The sequence below is a fragment of the Gossypium hirsutum genome, chromosome A04, assembly GCF_007990345.1.
Source record: "Gossypium hirsutum isolate 1008001.06 chromosome A04, Gossypium_hirsutum_v2.1, whole genome shotgun sequence".
Lineage (NCBI taxonomy): Eukaryota > Viridiplantae > Streptophyta > Magnoliopsida > Malvales > Malvaceae > Gossypium > Gossypium hirsutum.
The window spans coordinates 9865627-9888205 of record NC_053427.1 but is presented as its reverse complement, the minus strand read 5'-3'; the positions used below and the strand labels follow the sequence as shown (position 1 = coordinate 9888205).

The following is a 22579-nucleotide window of genomic DNA, read 5'->3' as shown; positions in this document are numbered from 1 at the left end:
GAGGTGAGCAACTATAACATCACATTTTATGGTTAAAACAAAAATAAATTTAAATAAAAATTTGAAGATATATTTAGTCAATATCATATAAACCAAAACCTGAATAACCTTGATAAATACAATCTATAATAAAAAATTGCTAGTTTCAAACAAACCCAACCCATTTTTATATTAATAAAGTAGTAGTTGTAACATTTATTTTTATTTATACAATAATTATTAATTAATATCTCATAAGGATGGATTATGATTACGACATGGATACCAATTACCATAGACACAAAATAAAGTTTGAATGGAATGACGCATTTACATGAAAATTCAACCATAAATTTACTTAGTATCATATAAACCAAATGTTGAAGAACCAAAATACATTATATTATTTGAGCAAAACATACAAGACGAAATAGGACCAAAATCAAACTCCAATCTACTTCTGTTTGTCATATTAATTTTTTTAAATCCAATCAAATGATGGTTCCAAACGGGTGGAATTTGATCTAAATAATTTTATTTTTATGCAATGCTTTTGGAATTGGATTGGTGTGTAACACCCTTTTCCTAGGATGAACTTGTAGCTTACGAGCAAAGGATGTCATATTTGAACACTAACACTATTTAACACGAAAATTAATTTTAAATTTTTGTTTTAAACATAATTAGACTCATTTGTAGCTAATCAATTTTAAAACTTTGTTTTAAACATAATTAGACTCATTCTAGTATTCAATTTAATCCACATTTCATATTTATGCAAAATTATTATTTTGCCCTTAACATTTTAATTTTTTCACAATTTAATCCCTAAGCTTATAACTTAAAATCTAACCATTTTAATCTCAACGCATGTTAACCAAATATGCAAGGGACCTTGAAACAACCCATGTTTATCATCATTTCACAATAAAATCCTAGAATTTATACCTTTAAAAAATTAATCCCTAACTTCAAAATTTAACAAAAATTACTTAACAAAACTTGTTTATTTTTCAACAAAGATTCATAATATACCATTTAAAATCAAGAACCATTCAAGAACATTCATGTCATAACCCTCAAAATTGATCCCCGGGCTGGCTAAATTAAGCTAAAACGAACTCAAAAACATAAAAGATCATTAAAAACGAAACTTGAATGCATACCATGCAAGAAGAAATAAGCTTGGCTGAATTCTCCCCCTCCTTTAATGGCTAAAATCGGTTTAGGGTATTGAATGGGGACGATGACATGATTTTGTTTTATTTCGTTTAAGCTTAATTTACCCAATTACCATTTAACCTTTAAAAACCTTAATAATTTCATCAAAACCATGTCCATAAACATTCACTATCACCTCAATTGGTATATTTACCATTTAGGTTCTTCATTTTAATGTTTCATAGCCATTTGACCCTTTTAACTAATAGAACTCTACTTTTACACTTTTTACGATTTAGTCCTTTTTACTTAATCAATCATGCAAACATCAAAATTTCTTAATAAAATTTTAATAAAACCTTACTATAATCTCATATACATTAAAATAGTAATAAAATAATAATTTACTCATCGAATTTGTGGTCTCGAAACCACTATTCTAATTTCACTAAAAACGAGTTGTTACAGCTCTATACTCTAATATTTGCTTTTGTTGTTGCAAAATCCAAACAACCCTCAACCAAACTTGATAAAAGACCCAATTGAGTAGTACTAATGCTAATTGGGCGTACTATATCTTGGTAGTGACTCACGTTCAAATCCAATTGAGTAGTACTAATGCTATTCGGGTGTATTATATCCTACAACTTCCTAATATACTTGACAGGCTCTTAGTGCTCAAACAAAACTCTAAGGCGCACTCCTTCATAGGCGTGCACTTTCTTGGGTAAAATCTTTCTTCACTTGAAACATCTTGCGGCTAATTCCTTAGGTATCATCAACGGGCAAATACTTTAACGTTAGTATGCACCGATACTCTAACCTGCCATCAGGCTAACAGGGTGGAAGATTATGTTACGGTAGCACACCCAACCATTTCCCTACCTACCTTACTTATCAAATCGGATCCATCGATTTTTGGGCTATGACATGCATTTTGTGCTACGAAAATCAAAGAAAATTTTCATATTATTTTTGAGTTAATAAATCTCGAAAAACACTACGTTTTAAGGAGAGAATTCAAGTTGTTTTTGTTTATGGAGATAAGGAATTTCTTTGAGATGGTTTTTAAAGCCCATTTAGCTTTTCCTTTTTCGACCCAATAACAAAATAAAGGTATATTTATCTTTATGGAAAAAATATATATATTTTTAGGCTTAACCCACAAATTGGTACATAAACTATACTCGTTCTCTCATATTGGTATCTAAACTTTTCTTTTAGTCACAAGTGATACTAAACTATTTTTTTTTTCTCTCAAGTTGTGTATCTCCGTTAGTCAAACTGTTAACTCTATTTTAAAATAGGCTTAACCCACAAACTGGTACCTAAAATTTTTTTGGTCACAAGTGGTCCCTAAACTATTTTTTCTGAGATAGTATCTATCCTTGTTCAATTGTTAGCTAAACTATTAAATCTATTTTAAAAAGTAACCAATTAAAATTGACACGGGGTTAAAAAAATGCAAAAAGTATTATTTTCTCTAATATATATGTTCTTTTTCTTTTTCTTTTCTTTCTTTGGAACTAGACAAATGATTGAACCAGTCAAACCACAAATTCTTGATTTTATCAGTTTGTCAGGTTTGATAAAAGAAATTATTAAAAATTTAAAAAATTAAATTATTTAAAAATTAAATAAAAAACCGGTTCAATTGGTTGTTTAGCTTGCTTCAATTGGCCTATATCAGTTTGCAAGTTAATTGGTTCCCTCCTATATTTAGACCAATACCCCGATCGATTCTTGGTCTAGTTCTAAAAATATTAATTTGATCGATGAAATAATTGTTTCAATCTGGTCAAGTAGAGAAAGCAGGCGATAAAGTTTGAAAATCGAATTAATCATCAGTGTCTCCACCTTGAGAGGGCAAATTTCGATCATTGCTAGTATTGCTAGACATTATAAAGGAAGAACAAAAATAGAAAAAAAATAAAGAAAGATAAATAATGTAAAACAAAAATAAAAGAAAATAATTTTTTAAAAGTTTATATGATGTGGCGGTTTAATATTGGTTGGATTTTTTTAACGAATATAACATTTTGGTGTAAATTGGGTAACATAAGATTAGTTTAGGTACCACTAGTGACAAAAAAAAGTTTAGGTACCAACTGGGGGAAAAAATGTATAGTTTAAGTACTAATTTATGGGTTAAGCACTTTTTAAAATAGATTTAATGGTTTGACTAACAGATGTACCAACTTGGGAAAAAAGTAATTTAGGTACCACTTATGATTAAAAAAAAGTTTAGTTATCAATATCGAAGAAATGACATAGTTTAAGTACCAATTTGTGATATATATATATGATTGAAATAAAGCATATATTTTTTTACAAAAGACTAGCTAATAAAATTCAGACTTAATCTATATTTACAGTGTCTTGCCTAGTTATCTAGAAGAAAATTCTTACTATACAAATAAATATTTCAACTCAATCTATCCTAACTCCAGGATAATTATAGCCTCGCTGAAGTACACTTAGCATGATCTCTCTCCCACTCACCTTACCTAAAGGTAGAAAATAAATAACACAAAAGTGAAAAGACAAAGCACCAAATCCTCTCTTAAATGAACAAAATAATACAATGACTCAATAATCCTACAAGTAAATTGATAATTTATAGGCTTATAAGGCTTCGGTATTAAATAAGAAATAAATGGGATAAATATCATATTTACTTGTTTATTTTCATCATGTCAATTGTCGAACAAGATAATCTTTTATTAAAATGATCCTCAATTATCTTTAATTGAATTGTTCAATCTTATAAGTCATGCCCTTTTTTATATGATTATCATGATTCATTGGAGAAGGTTTGATTAGGATTGTTTCTATGCGTCTTTAAGTTAAATTGTCTTATTTTTTTATATGATTATCATGATTCATTGGAGAAGGTTTGATTAGGATTGTTTCTATGCGTGTTTAAGTTAAATTGTCTTATACAACTAATAATCTTTTCGCTTTTTACTTGCTTGAACAAGACCTAAGTGTATCAAATAACTCTAATGTAATTTTACTAGTTTAAATAAAGTAGATTGTAAACGTTGCATGTGATTTTATGCCTTTAATATTTAATTAAATTTTTAACTATTGTATTTTAATTTTTGTAATTAATATAAAATAATATTTATTATTTGAATATAATTAAAATATATTAACTTATCAATTCAAATATTACAATACTTTTTTTTGAATAATAATTAAAGCATTTTTATCATATTTAACATACAATATAGTTTTACTTTATGCAATTAATACAAAGTAACAAAATTCAAAACAATATTTGATTAACATAATTAACCTAATATATTAATTAAGTGATGATTAATACGAATATAATTCTATTCAAGTAATAATTATAATTTCCATCAATAAAATTAACACATTTTTTTCCTTTACATCGAAATTTTTAGTTTAAATGATAATTATCACAACTTTCCCTCCTATATTTTATGCTTAGAGTTCTATTTAAATAATAGTTCTATTTTTAAATAAGTAAAATATTTTTAACTAATAATTGTAAATTAAATTTTATTATTTTTAAATATATAATAATGATCACAGCTTGAATTAAATTATAATTATTTTTAAATATTAATTATCACAACTTCTATTTTACTTCTGATTTTTTTTATTTTAAAATGTGAGTTTATTAATATGATCAAAAATAAAAAATATTCTCATAAATTTCAATTTTTTCTAAACTTGTAGAAGGAAAGAGATGTACCAACATTTAAACACCACAAAACCATATTGCAAGGCACATTACAGAAGATGGTCAACGACTTAATTTGAATTTAATTATTGATTCATATAAATCAACTTAACAAAGTAAAATCCAACAAAAATTTAAATTGCAACAATGGTAACTGTTTCATCTATTTCAACATTAGGCCTAGTTGTTTGGTTAGAATATAAGTCGTGGCAAAATAATAATGCATTTATAATAAATAAGTATAAAACTCTGACTTAATTTTTGTCAATAACAATGTCGTGCAAGTAAAAGACAAACAACTATTGTCAAGAAATGCATTAATTTTATTCTTCTTACCTTTGACCACTGCTTTTGATGCCATTTATACTAAATTAACTTATTTTAAGGAAACCTTAAGAGTGATAATGCCAAATGGAGTCAATAACAACGTTGGGTTGCTGTAAATAAGTATAGATGTCCGGCCATTGCTGATGTGTCCAAGCAAGATAGAAACAAAGAAAAGGGTACTCAATGAGTTGACCAAAGGCATAAATTGGTAGTGGAAATGTTTCCATTTGAAACTTCTATAAGCAACTCTACGACCAAATTCTTTGTTTATCTTTTTTCTATTGGGTTCATAAGAGAAAGATGGTATATTTAATCCTATGCTTCCTTTTGGGCTTCTTCAACTCTTCATTGCTATCCCCTTCTTTGTCTGTTTCTTCAACACATTTATGTCGTCCCGAACAGAGTTCTGCATTGCTGAATTTCAAGAGCAACCTTTCCATTTCCAGATCCATTTATAAAACTCATTGTTTAGGAGAAGTTCACATTCCTTCTCACAAGACGGATTCTTGGGATGAAGGTACTAATTGTTGCAAATGGGAAGTTGTGATGTGTGATAACAAGAAAGGCAATGTGATCGGCCTTGATCTCAGATGTAGTGGACTAATTGGTTCCCTCCAATCAAATAGTTCCCTCTTCTCACTTCAAAACCTTCGATGGCTCAACCTTGCCGGCAATGATCTCGGCATCTCTGAAATCCCATCTGAATTTGGGAAGTTGAGGAGTCTAACTTATCTCAATCTCTCTGGCGCTGGATTCACTGGTTTTGTCCCACCTGAAATCTCTCTTTTGTCAGATCTAGTTTCGCTTGACCTCAGTCTGAATTATGGTTTGTTTTTTAGGAACCATGATTTTAACATGCTTGTCCATAACCTTACAAAATTAGAAAATATTGTCCTCCGCGGTATGAGTTTGTCTCTGGTTGTACCTTATTCTTTCCTTAACTTGACCGTCTCGTTGAAGCATCTAAGTCTTTCTTACTGTGATTTGCAAGGAAATTTCCCAACCCAAGTTTTCCATCTTCCATATCTTGAAAACATCATTTTAAGAAGTAATCCAAATCTCACTGTTTATCTACCAGAAACAAATTGGAGCAGTCCCCTTAGTTTGTTGGATGTTTCACGGACAAGGTTTCCAAAAGGGTTACCCGGCTCAATTGGTAATCTTAAACACTTGAAAGCACTTAGCCTTTCTAGTTGTGTTTTTATGGGGTCAATCCCTTCAACACTTGGAAACCTCACAAAACTCACCTTCTTGGATATCTCAGACAACATGTTCCAAGGGCAAATTCCAGATGTTTTTGGGAACTTAAACGATCTAAGTTCCATGGATTTTTCCTCTAACAATTTCAGTGGTGTCTTCCCATCATCAGCATTTAATCTCACCAGCTTTACTTTCATGGACTTCTCTTTCAATTTCCTTCAGGGTACCCTTCCCAACAACATAAGTGGACTTTCGTATCTACAAAAACTCTACTTATATGCAAACTTGCTTAGTGGTAGAGTACCAGGTTGGTTGTTTAGTCTACCATCTTTGGAGTATCTAGACCTCCACTCTAACAAACTTAATGGTCCCATTGACCCCATCCAAGAGCCTAATCTTGTCCAACAAGTCGATTTATCAAAGAATGAAATACAGGGAACAGTTCCAAGTTCTTTCTTTGACCTCATCAACCTTACTTTTCTTGACCTTTCATCTAATAACTTGAGTGACAATATCAAGTCATGCATGCTTGTCAAGCTTAGGAATCTAACGGTGCTTGATCTTTCATTTAACAACTTACTATCAGTAACTAGGTGTAGTGATGATGTCAATTCTACCCTACCCATGATAGATCAGTTCTATTTCTCTTGTTGGATAAATGGCAGTAGCAAAGAAAGCAAAAACGAATGAAAGAAAAAACAAAAGAAAAGAACTCAGCAAGAAAATTTGTAACTGAGAAGTCATCATAATTTCATTCAAACTTTGAATATATGATGGTTACAAAAGTATTTGACAGTTACCTACTAATTTAACTGCTCTTACTTACCAAAAAAAATATAGCAACTTGTATACAAAAGAAAGCTGGCATACCAGCTATTACATCAGTCAATCTTTCCTACTAACTTAGCTAACTCATTACACAGATTTAGGCTAAGTTCCATAGGAACAAATATTCAAAAAGTAATTTTATAACTGAACCAACTCCATTTCTTTGCTACAAAACAGTATAGCAGCTAAAATTGTACAATTTGCTGCTGCTGGTCTTTTGACCAATTTGTTGCTGTTGGTTCTTTGTTGCGATGCAGGCCACGGCTTCAACACTCCTCCTTGGTCTGTATGCAACAAACACCAATCCTTTCCTTCAAAGCATTAAATCGGTTGGCTCCCAATGGTTTAGTTAAAATGTCAGCTAGCTGAATTTCTGAGCTGCAATGAACTAAGCTAACCTCCCTAGATTGCTCAGCTTCTCTAACAAAATGGAATTTGATTTTGAAGTGTTTAGTCTTACCATGGAAGACTGGATTCTTGGCTATGGCCACAGCTGATTGATTATCCACTCTAATCTCAGTAGGCTGAACTTGACTTTCATTCAAATCATCCAAAATCTTCCTAAGCCAAATGGCTTGGTTCACAGCTGCTGCAGCTGAGATATATTCAGCCTCTGCTGTAGATTGTGCAACAGTTTGTTGCTTCTTCGAACTCCAGCTGAAAACACTCGAGCCTAAGGTGAAAAAATAACCTGAAGTGCTCCTCATGTCATCAACTGACCCTGCCCAATCGCTATCAGAATAGCCTACGAGTTTCAGCTCCTTTGCCCTCCAAAACTTCACACCAGTATCGATGGTTCCTTTGACATACCTTAATACTCTTTTTGCTGCCTTCAGATGTGCCATATTACTGCAGTGCATAAACCTTGAAAGTAGACTAACAGCATAGACAATGTCTGGTCTAGTTGCTGTTAAATAAAGCAAACAACCAATTAAGCTTCTATATGCCTTCTCATCTACTCGATCATGTTCACTGGCACTTGACAATTTTTCTCCCAATGCAACTGGTGTAGTGACTGGTTTGCATTTCAACATGCAAAATTTTTCAAGCACCTTGGAAGCAAATGTTTGCTGACTTATGAAAATGCCATCACTTCCTTGTTTTATCTCCATGCCAAGAAAGTAGGTCATCAGACCAAGGTCAGTCATCTCAAAGACATGTTGCATCTGTTTCTTGAAGTCTTCAATAAGTTGATCTTTGCAGCCAATAACGAACAGATCATCAACATACAAGGAAACAATTAACAAGGTTTCCTCCTGATCCTTCTTAACATAGAGTGTAGGCTCACTGATACTCTTTATGAACCCGAGCCTTGCTAAGTAGCCATCAATCCTCTCATACCAGGCCCTTGGAGCCTGTTTTAGACCATACAAAGCCTTTTTCAGCTTGTAGACCTTCTGTTCTTCACCAGTGACCTTAAAACCCTCAGGTTGCTCAATGAATATTTCTTCATTAAGAAAGCCATTTAGAAAGGCTGACTTAACATCCAGATGATGCACTTTCAAATGCTTTTGAGCTGCCAAAGCTAGCAGCAATCTGATAGTATCCAACCTTGCAACAGGTGCAAAGGTTTCAGAAAAATCAACCCCTTGCTGCTGACTATAACCTTTAACAACCAGTCTGGCCTTATGTCTATTAAGTGAGCCATCTGCATTGTTCTTAATTCTATGAACCCACTTTACACCTATAATTTTTCTGTTTTCAGGTCTGTTTACAAGCTCCCATGTATCATTTTTCTGAATCATTTTAAATTCAGCTTCCATAGCATCCTGCCAGCATTTTTCTTTTTCAGCTTCTTCAAAACATGAAGGCTCTAATATAGTTACTGCACATCTCTCATAGATGTCAGTTAATGTCCTGGTGCCTCGAACAGGTTGATCATCATAGCCATTTTCAGTTACTTCTTCATTTTCAGCTTGCTGTAGATCAACATCAATCTCTTCTCCATCAGACAAATTTGCTTCAATTCCATCCCATTTCCAGCTACTTGCTTCACTGAATTTTACATCTCTGCTCACTACAACCTTCTTGGTCAGTGGATCAAAGACTCTGTATCCTTTCTTCACGTTGCTGTAGCCAACAAACACCCCAGGCATGGACCTCCTGTCCAACTTAGTTCTTCTCTCCTCAGGTACCAACACATAACATAGACAGCCAAATAACTTCAAATGAGAGACAGATGGTTTCTGTGCAAACCAGGCTTCAAAGGGAGTTTTTCCTTTGACTGCATTAGTTGGCAACCTATTCAACAGGTAAATAGCTGTATTCACAGCTTCAGCCCAAAAAACATTAGGCATTTTAGCCTCAAATAACAAACACCTAGCCATATCAAGGACTGTTCTGTTTTTCCTTTCACAAACACCATTTTGCTGTGGTGTGTACACAGTAGTCAATTAGTGTTGAATTCCAGCATCATCACACAATTTTTGAAACTTCTGAGATACATACTCAGAACCATTGTCAGACCTCAAACATTTTAGTTTGCAATTTGCTTGGTTTTCAACCAAGGCTTTAAATTTGCAGAAGGAGTCATAAACATCTGACTTATGCTTTAAAAAATTTACCCAACAGAACCTTGAATAATCATCAATGAAGAGTACAAAGTACCTGCTGCCATTTAAGGAGGTAGTCTTCATTGGTCCACAGATGTCTGTATGAATAAGCTGAAGCTTCCCTTGTGCTCTCCATGCCTTGTTGACTGGAAAGGGTAATCTGGTCTGTTTGCCTAGCTGGCAGACCTCACATACAGCATCCTTTGGCTCAATTTTGGACATATCACTGACCAAATCCATTTTGTGCAGCATGTTCAGTGAATTGTAGTTCACATGCCCCATCCTCCTATGCCACAAGTCTGTCTCATCAGACTGAGATGCATATGCCTTGGCTTGCAGTTGATTCACATCCACAATGAAGGTTCTGTCTTGCATAGCCACTGTAGTCAACACTTCACCAGCAGCATTTTTGATCAAACAGTTTTTGCCTTCAAAAATCAGAGAATAACCCTTCTCCAATAGCTGGCCAACACTTAGCAAATTTTGGTCAATGTCAGGTACATAGAGAACCTCTGAAATGGTTTTAATACCTGACTTGGTGCTTATCAAAGCCTTGCCTTTCCCTTTTGCCTCCAGCAGCTCACCATTGCCAATTTTAACTTTGGACTTGAAGGTGGTGTCAAGCTCCTTAAATATACTCTTCTCAGAAGCCATATGGTGGGTACATCCACTGTCAATCAACCATATTTTACTAACTTTGCTCGAGCTTGCAAAGCATGATGCTGAAAAGACATGCTCTTCAGGTGATTCAACCTCTTCTGCAGCTTGAGCTTGGTTTTGAAATTGTGGTTGTGGTTTTGGCTTGCTCTTACAGACCTTTTCGATGTGGCCAAATTGCTTGCAGGCTCTACATTGAATGTCTGGTCTGTACCAGCAGTATTTCTCAAGATGAGTAGTCTTCTTGCAATGGACACAAGGTGGGAACTTCCTTTTTACAGGTTCTTTCTTCTTCTTCTCAGTCCAGGGCTTCTTGCCTTTGGCATTTAAGTTTGCACTTGAGCTTTCTCTGCTTCTAGCCTGAAAAGCTCCTTCATAGTGGTCCTCCTGCCTATTTGCCCTTCTCTGCTCTTGAGCATAAAAAGCATTTATAAGCTCTGTCAAAGGGATTGTTGACAAGTCCCTTGAATCTTCCAGAGAAGAAATTTTTGCTTCATACTTCTCTGGCAAGGTTGTTATGACCTTCTCAACCACTCTTTGGTCACTGAATTCCTCCCCAAGCAGCCTTATATTGTTGACAGTAGTCATGATTCTGTCAGCATACTGCTTGATGGTTTCTGAGTCCTTCATTTTGAGATTTTCAAAATCTCTTCTCATGTTGATCAGTTGCTGTTGTCTGGTCTTGTCAGACCCCTGAAACTCCTCCTTGAGTTTGTCCCAGGCCTGCTTTGGAGTGTCACAAGCCATTATTCTTGTGAAAATAACATCAGAAACTCCACTTTGAAGGCACGACATAGCCTTATACTTCTTGGCACAGTCTTCATTGTGCTGCCTAATCTGGGCTATGGTCGGGTTGGCTCTTAATGGTGGTGGCTCAGTGTCATTGAGAACAACATTCCACAGGTCGTGTGCTTGCAGGTATGTTCTCATTTTCACTGCCCAGATGTTGTAATTTTCTCCAGCAAAGACAGGTGGAGGAGGTGGTGTAAAACTCATTTTTCAGCAAGCAAAACAACCTCTTCTTCTTTTGTTTCAAACACAATTTGCTTAGTGACAGTGTACAACCAAGGCCCTCAAAGACTGAAAGCTCTGATACCATTTGTTGGATAAATGGCAGTAGCAAAGAAAGCAAAAACGAATGAAAGAAAAAACAAAAGAAAAGAACTCAGCAAGAAAATTTGTAACTGAGAAGTCATCATAATTTCATTCAAACTTTGAATATATGATGGTTACAAAAGTATTTGACAGTTACCTACTAATTTAACTGCTCTTACTTACCAAAAAAAAATATAGCAACTTGTATACAAAAGAAAGCTAGCATACCAGCTATTACATCAGTCAATCTTTCCTACTAACTTAGCTAACTCATTACACAGATTTAGGCTAAGTTCCATAGGAACAAATATTCAAAAAGTAATTTTATAACTGAACCAACTCCATTTCTTTGCTACAAAACAGTATAGCAGCTAAAATTGTACAATTTGCTGCTGCTGGTCTTTTGACCAATTTGTTGCTGTTGGTTCTTTGTTGCGATGCAGGCCACGGCTTCAACATCTCTTCTTGCAACATGCAACGTTTCTCAAGCTTCTTGAATGCATCCAAGTCCTTGCGAGATTTAGATATTTCTGATAACCAAATTCATTGTTCTATTACAAAATGGGAAGCCGAAGGATGGGAGAACTTGGTCACTTTAAGACTTTCTATGAACTTCATGACTGGCGTAGAGCAAGTTCCGGGGAAGAATCTATTGACTCTCGACCTTGGTTCCAATTCACTTCAAGGACCACTTCCAGCTCTGCCACGAACATTGCTTTATTTGTTAATCTCAGACAATGAGCTGGTCGGAGAAATCCCTTCAAAGATTTGTAATTTGTCTATTCTTGCTGTACTGGACTTGTCCAAGAACAAGTTGGGTGGAATTATTCCAGACTGTCCTGAGAATTTTAGTGACCTTCACCAAGTTGTGAATTTGAAGATGAATTACTTTATTGGAAAAATCCCAAGATGGCTTCAAAGTGATTCGTTGAGAAGTCTTAACCTCAATGGCAACCAACTTGAAGGATCTATTCCACAATCATTGGCGAACTGCAACCGTTTGGAAGTTTTAGATTTAGGCAACAACAAATTGGAGGACACATTTCCATATTGGTTAGGTACACTTCCGGAGCTGCAAGTTCTTATCATTAGATCTAATAGATTCCATGGTGACATTCGGAATTTCAATGACACATATTCCTTCAGGAGTTTGCGAATGATTGATCTCTCTCGAAATGAGTTTACTGGTCACTTGCCACTTGAACTCTTTGAAAATTTCAAAGCAATAAGAGATATTCAAGAAAACAAAACTGGTGGTCCAGAGTACATTGGTGGAGATTATTATCAAGACTCAGTAACTGTAACAATGAAAGGGTCGGATCTCGAACTTGTGAGAATTTTAACTGTTTTCACAATCATTGATTTTTCAAGCAACCATTTCAAGGGGCCGATTCCTAAAGCAATTGGAGAACTTAACTCACTCATAGTGCTTAACTTCTCACACAACAGCTTAACAGGTAATATCCCACCATCATTTGGAAAATTGGCAGCACTTGAATCATTGGATCTCTCATCAAACAAGCTTCAAGGAAGAATTCCAATACAATTAACCAACTTGACATTTCTGGGAGCATTGAATATTTCTCATAACAATCTTGAAGGGCCTATACCGTTAGCTAATCACTTCGATACTTTCTCAAATGATTCCTTCGCCGGAAACTCCGGGCTATGTGGATTCCCACTGTCAAAGACATGTGGCAACGACCAGGAACCAAAGTCGCCTCCACCAACAGTTGCTGATGAATCTGAAATAGCACTTACTTGGAAAATTGCAGCAATGGGTTATGGAAGTGGACTAGTGATAGGATTGAGCATGGGATACATTGTTTTCACAACTGGGAGACCTCGTTGGCTAGTGAAAATGATCAAGCGAAACCAAGAAAAAAGAATGAGAAGGAGGATCCATCGAAATGGAAGGAGGAAGAATTAGCAATGGATCAACAATATTTTGTGTGTATTTTAGTTATAACCAAAGTTTCATGCATGATTTTCAATAATAAAAAAATTAGACATGTCATGTTTCTCCACAGTAATATAAAATTGGATTATTTTAATTATTACAGGAAATATATTCATTCTGAAGCCATAGAATCTCGATTACAAATAAAATTGAATTATTTTAATTATTATTTCGAAGAAAATGTTGAATGTATTGAAAAAGAAGCCATTAGTAGCCTTTGTTTTTATTTTAAGTTTTTTGATGGATTTTATAAATTTCTTGCTAATTAAAAGATTTTGGAAAAGAAAAATTGAAACCAAATCGATTGAAATTGAAGGATAAGAAACTGAATCCCTTAGTAGCATTTGTACACCCGTTTCTTTTTTCAATTTTAATTGATCAAAAAAAAAGCATTCGACCCTTTTTATATAATTTGAATTACTTGTTTTTAATTTTTTAATTAAAATTAAATTGAATTAGAGATTATATTAAAAATGGATGAATGTATAATATTAGTGTCACTACAAACAATTTGTTATATTCCAAGCTGTCGCTAAAAACAAAAATAAAAGTCTAAAAGTTCTACGTTGACGGTAAAATGGGGTATTGCGACAAAAAGTAACCGCAAAATTAAATGTCAGTATAGTCTTTTAGTGACAATAAATGTGACTGTCGAAATTCGCACCAAAGGCTTATATCGACAGTTTAGGGGCTGCTAATGTATCAGCAATCAATATAGATACCAAACATATAGCATTGTTCTGGGACATCGATAAAGGTTAAGAAGTGAAATTACAATTATATCCCTTAACACCCTTAGTAGAGTGCTTTATTCTTGCATTGGTAGGAAGCAAATTTCCAGTTATATCCTTAAACATATAGCAACAGTTTGGACTGTTGCTCTAGATCCAATTACTACTGTTTTAATTTCATTTAATAATGTTATTTTCCATTATAAGAATGAATGATTTTAATAAATTTATAACTTATATCAAGATAATTTATTCAAAATACAAATATATGTGGTCCAAACATAGAACTAAACCAAATAAATAATTCAAATATGGACCAAATACATAATCATATTCTAATCACAGCCTACATATGTTCTTATGGAACATCAGTATATATCTCAAAAATTGAAAAGTTTTAAAAGAAATTACATAGTGAAATTAGTATAAAACTATAGCGTATACCTTAAAAATAAACTTGGGAGTTGATAAGCAAAAACTGTTTGTCTTGCTAATTAGGGGTGAGTAAAATTCTATTTAATTCGAAAAATCATAAAAGAGTTTGAATTTCAAATTATTTGAATCTAGTTAATTGAATCAATGTGAATTTTTTTCGAATTTCGAGTTCGAGGCGAGTTGAGTTTTTGAATTTAAATAACTCGAATAAACAAAATACCAAACTATATTATTTTAAATTTTAAATTTGTTATAAAATAATAATGCAAAGAACACAAGAATAATAAATGAGAATAAAGAGAGATTTCTATTGCATTTCTCTTCTTTTGCATCATCATTACAAGTAGCATACTCCTATATATATAGGGAGATTGGACTCCTCATTTTTTAATACATAAATAGAAAAGCAGTTACAATAAGATAAATTGTGAAGAGTTAAGGAAGATGAAAGGTGAAAGGTTGATTATAATGAACATCCACTTGATAGCATTCATAACACTCCCCCTTGAATGTTCATTGTATAAATGATATGCTTCATTAAAAATCTTACTAGGAAAAACCCTGTGAGACAAAAACCTACTGAAGAAAAAAATAGTACATAATCCTTTAATATAGAATATGTCACAACCTTAAAAGAAAAATGTAGTGTGAATTTATTCCCCCTCATGTAAGCATCACTTAAGATATTTGTAACGGTGCAATCCAACGCTGAAAATTAACTTCTCAAATGTAGCTGTAGAGAGTGACTAATCAAATTCTCAAATATTCTTTGCATTGGATGAGGGGTGTTACAACAGTGCATATTTTTTTCCCCTTATTTCAACATTATTTTATAACTCAATATTGAGTCATTTAATATTATTTATCAATAATAAATTATCAACATATACAATAAATTTTGTTGATGCTTATCAATATAGCAATAAAATTCAATTGCATTCTCATGCTTTAAATGTTGCCAACAACTTTATAAAGCATGATGTATTGTATCATCCACTATTACCAATACAATGAGTGCATTGTGCACATAAAGAAATAATACTTCAGGACCATCGTTTTATAACATTATTGTTTGACCATTTGGATTCCTTTTATATATCTCCAATCTACATGAAAATTTAGCTTGATTAATTTTGATTATATAAACACTATTGGATACTCAACAGTAATTGTTTATAGTATCATTGTATAACAATTTGTCCTTATTGAACACTCGATCTTCACGTCGAGACAAATTTTCATTTTTAGATAAACTTTCATTATAAAGTTTATCTATCGAATAATTATATCTCTTGGAAATTCTTCAAGAACTCCAATGATTTTTGATACATTAATATCAACAATGATGATAATAATCTGTATGTATAAATACATTGTTAGGATTTGACCCGATTAAGCAGCGAACAAGTAAAATAGCGGAATAAATTGAGAAATTGAACATACAAATTTAACGTGGAAAAACCCCTTCAAAGAGGATAAAAAACCATGGGCAAAGATAATTTTACTATAATGGCAAAAGAACAAAGAGTACAAAAAATGGAGTTAAAAATTAAACCTCGAAAACCCGAAAACAAAGAACCAACAAAATTTAAACACAAAATTCTCTAAATGTGTTATGAGTTCTAATCTCTAATAGGAGTTTTTTCTAAGGTTGTAAAAGAGCCTATTTATAGGCTAAATTCATAGATCAAATAATAATAAAATAATCTAAACTAATCAGTGTTTGATTGAAACAAGTAAACAGAGTTTAACTGAAAGATTATTTTTCAAATTTGACTGAAAATAGGAGTCATATTTAACAAATCTCCACCTTGACTCATATTTCCACAACGCCATCTTTGCCAAAGCCCGTCAGGAGCCTATCTTGAACTATGTAGGGAATTAACTGAGTCGAATTTGTGCTTCGAAACTGGAAGACTTCTAGCCTTCGACTTATCCACTGCCAAATCATAACTAACCCGAGTCTGATTTTCACGAACACAGTGCCCTAACTTTTCAAAACCTACATCCAAAAGAGAGCATCTCTTCAACGAAATAGTCATACCTTTCCCTCCTATGACCAAGTTGCCTCCGCTCCAAACAAGTTGACTTCAACTCCGTAGCGGACGAGGGACGTCCGATTTCACCGGTCACAGTATAACTTTCCAAAATATAAAGACTGCCGGTTCTTTTACCTTTTAACATAACGAGAGTTCCACGAAATACTTTAATGCCGCTCGACTCGATGTTGATTTTGCATCCTTTCAAGTCTAAAATCTTAAGGAGATAAGATTCTTTCGTAAATCAGGTGCATACCTGACATCTGAGAGTGTCCTAATCGTCCCATCGTGTATTTTAATTTTAACAGTACCAATACCAATTACCTTACTAGATGAATCGTTTCCCATGCGCACAACTCCACCTTCAATCGAACTGTATGTGGAGAACCATTCTCTATTGGGACACATGTGGAAAGAACATCTTGAATCTAGGACCCACTCGGACGTGAGCTTGGTGTTATCGCTTGTTGACACTAACAAGAAATCATCACCATTTTTATCGGACAAATTAGCACCAGCTACATCTTCCTCATTACTTTCAGCAGTTTTTTTATTTCGCAGATCTGCTTTGACGTGACCTAACTTTTTACAATAGCTACACATTTTATCTCGTTTCTTTGATGCTACCAAAACGGAAGCTTGCCTATCTGTCTTGCTATCCGAATGAAGCTCATTGTCGAGTTTGTCTCTACTCAACAAATGACCCTTCACATCTTCGAGCGAGAGTTTGTCTCTGCCATAAATTAGGGTCTCCCTAAAAGACTTGTATGAAGGGGGTAAAGAGCACAATAATAGCATAGTCTGATCTTCATCATCAATATGAACCTCAACATTCTTTAAATTATTTAAAAGAGTAATAAATTGACTGATGTGATCTCTAATAAGCTCACATTCGTTCATGCGAAACGTAAATAGACGTTGTTTCAACGCTAAACGATTAGCCAGAGACTTAGTCGCATAAAGAGTTTCTAACATTTTCTACAAAGCGATGAGGTCTTCTCCATCAATACCTCCTGCAATACCGTATTCGCGAGGCACAACTGGATTGCGGACAAAGCCTTTTCATCAAGCTCTTCCCATTCTGTTTTATTTAGATTCTCAGGTTTTTTCCCAGTAACAACCTTTTTCAAACCGGATTGAACTAGAATTGCCATCATCCGAACTTGCCACAGATTGAAATTTGTCTCATCATCGAACTTCTCAATTTCAAACCTTGTTGTTGCCATCTCTGAAAGGGCTGATCTATGAAAATTGAACTAGCTCTGATACCACTTGTTAGGATTTGACCCGATTAAGCAGCGAACAAGTAAAATAGCAAAATAAATTGAGAAATTGAACACACAAATTTAACGTGAAAAAACCCCACCAAAGAGGATAAAAAACCACGAGCAAAGATAATTTTACTATAATGGCAAAAGAATGAAGAGTACAAAAGATGGAGATAAAAACTAAACCCCAAAAACCCGAAAACAGAGAACCCACAAAACGTAAACACAAAATTCTCTAAATGTGTTATGAGTTCTAATCTCTAATGGGAGTTTTTTCTAAGGTAGTAAAAGAGCCTATTTATAGGCTAAATTCATAGATCAAATAATAATAAAATAATCTAAACTAATCAGTGTTTGATTGAAACAAGTAAACAAAGTTTAACTGAAAGATTATTTTTCAAATTTGACTAAAAATAGGAGTCATATTTAACATACATTAATTAATAAAAACTCCTGAACAAAATCATATTTACATTTAATGATTTTCTCATGAAACTCGAGTTTTATGCTTTAGAAATCAATATTATCAAATAGGTTATATTAGCTTAAAACAAATTCACTAGGCGTAAATAAATAACTTTATTTGGTGTTTGCATCCACCACAAATTAATCATTTTTCATAACTAAAATCAAATGTCTTGGGAAAATTCTTGTTGGAAGTCAATTATATTCATTATGACCTGTACTTTTTTTTCGCTATTATCCTAACATGTACTCCTATTGGTTTTACACCTTCTTGATTTTTGGACTTTAAGTTCGAGATACATTTCATAAGTTATAATAGAAGTGGCTCTTTATTTTGAATATCAATGCTTTCAAATATATTTTCATTAAGGTTTTCACTTTTACATAATATTGAAGTGTTCTACGTATATTATCGTTGCCGACAACAATTTCCTTTTGTCATCTCCATTATATTTAGTTATGACATAACTTATTGGGATATCCCATTATATTCATAATTTCACGCATCTGAACCTCTTCTGGGGTTTGTCTATATAAAAAGTCAAATTCATTTATACTCACAAATCATGTGTTAGAAATATTCTAATAGGCAACATAGTTATCATATCAATGACATATGTTATGAAAGATATACAAATTTAAGCAAAAATATTGAAGTTGTTGATACTTCAATCTTATTCAAAGTCATAGATCATAAACAATCATACTATGGAATATATAAAACATAAATTCATACTTAAATATGAAGAAAAAAAATGAGCATCATTTTCAACATTTTTTTCATTAAGAATATTGAAATCTCAAATTCTTTCAAGCATACATAGAAAATCATATACCTTAGGATTGTTGCTTCAACAAGGATGTTGTAGATTAATTATTTTCCAATGGAATATTGAATATTATCGGGCAAGTTTCTGCTACTAATGTGTTATAAAATAATAATCAAAGAACACAAGAATAATATATGAGAATAAATGGAGATTTCTATTGCATTTATCTTCTTTTCTATCATCATTACAAGTAGTATACTCCTATATATATATGGAAATTACATTCTTCATTTTTTAATTCATAAATAGGAAAAGGGTTACAATAAGATGAAAGGTGAAGAGTTAAGGAAGATGATAGGTGAAGAGTTAAGGAAGATGACAAGTGAAAGGTTGATTATAATGAACATCCACTTAATAGCATTCATAACAAAACTTAAATTATTATTAATTGTTTCAAGTTTTCTTATTATTTTACATTTTCCCTTCTAAACCATTTTACTTTACCACCCCTCTGTTCTACCATTTTCCTCAAATCAAAATCCTTTTCCTATCTCAAAATTAATTATCAAATTCAAACCTCCAAATCAAAATCCCTAAATTAAACCATCCATTTTTCTTCTTCATTAATTCATCAGGCTTTCTACTGTTAGGCAAATTCCTCACCCATTTTCGAGTTTTAGTCTCCCATTCCTGTAACACCCCAAACCCAGCCTAGACATTATGGCCGAATCTAGCGATGTCTCATGGAATGAAATTTGAAATCAATTTTATCAAGTTAAACTGTTTTCCATTTATTAGCTTCTATATCATTCGTCAATTTCAAAATTATTTGCTCATTAATTTGAATCATTTTAAAACATATTCTGTAGCCGAAGCTTTTAAAACTGTGATATTTAAAGAAAATCATTCGCGTTTAGGAAAAACGTTGTATTTAATAAAACTGAATTTTCATTGCAATTCAAAAGTTCATGAAAACAGTTAAAATCCAAAATAAATGCAAACCGTCCAAAAGTCCCAAATTACATAAAAAATAACCCATAAGAATAAAGATTAAAAACCATAAATGAAGTTTAAGTATGGCGATAAACATGTAGATACCGTTAAGTCCTCCGTTGCACAGGTCCTTCTAAGTTTGGGGATTACCTATACAGTTAAAATAGAAAGGGGTGAGTTTATGTAAACTCAGTGTGTAATCCCCACAGAAGACATGCATACAGTCAAACAATAGTCATCAGTTAAATGCAGGCTGGGCCTAAGTCCATTACAAATATAGATACAGTTTAGGCCTTAGCTTATTCAGATACAGTTTCATATATAAATTAGGACCTTAGCCCTTCTCAAATACAGTATGCATATAGTAACAAAAACCAGTATCCTACCCACCAGCCTCTACACACCATCTCCGATCATCCCCACACACCATGTGGGGTTTAAAACACCCACCCAGCCCTACACACTAGGTCGTACCAAATGCGGCATATATCAGTAATATTGTAGCTGAGCTGCTAGATAATAGGCATGAAAGTCTTCCAGTACGCTTCCTCCAATAATCAATTATGCCACCCCAATGCAGATGCAACTAGACATGCTCAATACAGATATATAGGAATACATGCTTACATGCTAAAATTCAGTTATCAGTCATACATGCAGATCAGTAAACATGCATAAATTAACATGCTTAATACATACATCACATTAATTTGAATCGTTTTAAAACATATTCTGTAGCTGAAGCTTTTAAAACTGTGATATTTAAAGAAAATCATTCGCGTTTAGGAAAAACGTTGTATTTAATAAAACTGAGTTTTCATTGCAATTCAAAAGTTCATGAAAACAGTTAAAATCCAAAATAAATGCAAACCGTCCAAAAGTCCCAAATTACATAAAAAATAACCCATAAGAATAAAGATTAAAAACCATAAATGAAGTTTAAGTATGGCGATAAACATGTAGATACCGTTAAGTCCTCCGTTGCACAGGTCCTTCTAAGTTTGGGGATTACCTATACAGTTAAAATAGAAAGGGGTGAGTTTATGTAAACTCAGTGTGTAATCCCCACAGAAGACATGCATACAGTCAAACAACAGTCATCAGTTAAATGCAGGCTGGGCCTAAGTCCATTACAAATATAGATACAGTTTAGGCCTTAGCTTATTCAGATACAGTTTCATATATAAATTAGGACCTTAGTCCTTCTCAAATACAGTATGCATATAGTAACAAAAACCAGTATCCTACCCACCAGCCTCTACACACCATCTCCGATCATCCCCACACACCATGTGGGGTTTAAAACACCCACCCAGCCCTACACACTAGGTCGTACCAAATGCGGCATATATCAGTAATATTGTAGCTGAGCTGCTAGATAATAGGCATGAAAGTCTTCCAGTACGCTTCCTCCAATAATCAATTATGCCACCCCAATGCAGATGCAACTAGACATGCTCAATACAGATATATAGGAATACATGCTTACATGCTAAAATTCAGTTATCAGTCATACATGCAGATCAGTAAACATGCATAAATTAACATGCTTAATACATACATCACATATTTAAATCTTACGATTTAGGGTCTAAGTAGTGCTTACTGACCCTACAATAGGTTTACAATCAACTTGGGCCACCCGTGCAACTCCAGAAAACAGTTTAACTAAATGGGCCCACACGCCTGTGTGGCCTACAAGCCCAGTTTTGCCTTAGCCCATGTAGATCACACGGTCTAGACTAAATTTCCACATATCCATGTGGGCTACCCATGTGGGCCCACACGCCCAGTTCAGTTTAGCCCGTGTGGCCCACACGGCCACATCTCGGCCATTACATGGCCGTGTCATGCGAAGGGCCTGGCTTTTATCGATCACATGCCCGAGTTGTCGCATACGGCCTACCATACGACCTACCACATGGCCATGGGGCATCGACAGTAAGGTTTTCAGCTTTTGTCGAAAACTCGTTTTCTTGCGTTTCGAGTACACACCTGGTATGTTTTGATGCGAAAGCTATCCCGAGCCTTCCAAAACCTAAAAGTCGACATATCAATACTCAAAATTAGTCCTATAACACAATTTAAATCAAAAAATTGATACTGAAAAAAGTCCAAAACAAGCGTTCAGCGCTTACCCCAAACACTCCAAACGATAGACTATGATTTCGCAAGAGTAGGGACACACCCCTCTCTAATCGCTACTGCCAAAACGTAAATTCAATGTCAACGGAAAGAAACCACACAACTCTAAATGGATTAAACAAAAAGACCACCAATACGAATGAAGTAACACTTACCAAAGTACAGAAACTGCAAGTAGAGAACAGTAATAAAAAACAAAAAGATGAAGCCTGTTGGAGAAAAAAACAACAGAGGGGAAAAAAGGGAAGGAAACAAAAAA

The 22579-nt window shown here is 33.6% G+C and overlaps 2 protein-coding genes across 2 annotated transcripts; both read left to right on the top strand.

Moving 5' to 3' along the window:
- The first annotated feature begins 5482 nt into the window (after positions 1-5482).
- Positions 5483-7072, top strand: LOC121228040 (receptor-like protein Cf-9). The gene has a single exon (XM_041111162.1). The coding sequence runs from the start codon at positions 5483-5485 to the stop codon at positions 7070-7072; it is 1590 nt and encodes a 529-aa protein (XP_040967096.1).
- Positions 7073-11986: 4914 nt separating this feature from the next.
- Positions 11987-13444, top strand: LOC107898020 (receptor-like protein 9DC3). The gene has a single exon (XM_016823580.2). The coding sequence runs from the start codon at positions 11987-11989 to the stop codon at positions 13442-13444; it is 1458 nt and encodes a 485-aa protein (XP_016679069.2).
- Positions 13445-22579: the final 9135 nt, after the last annotated feature.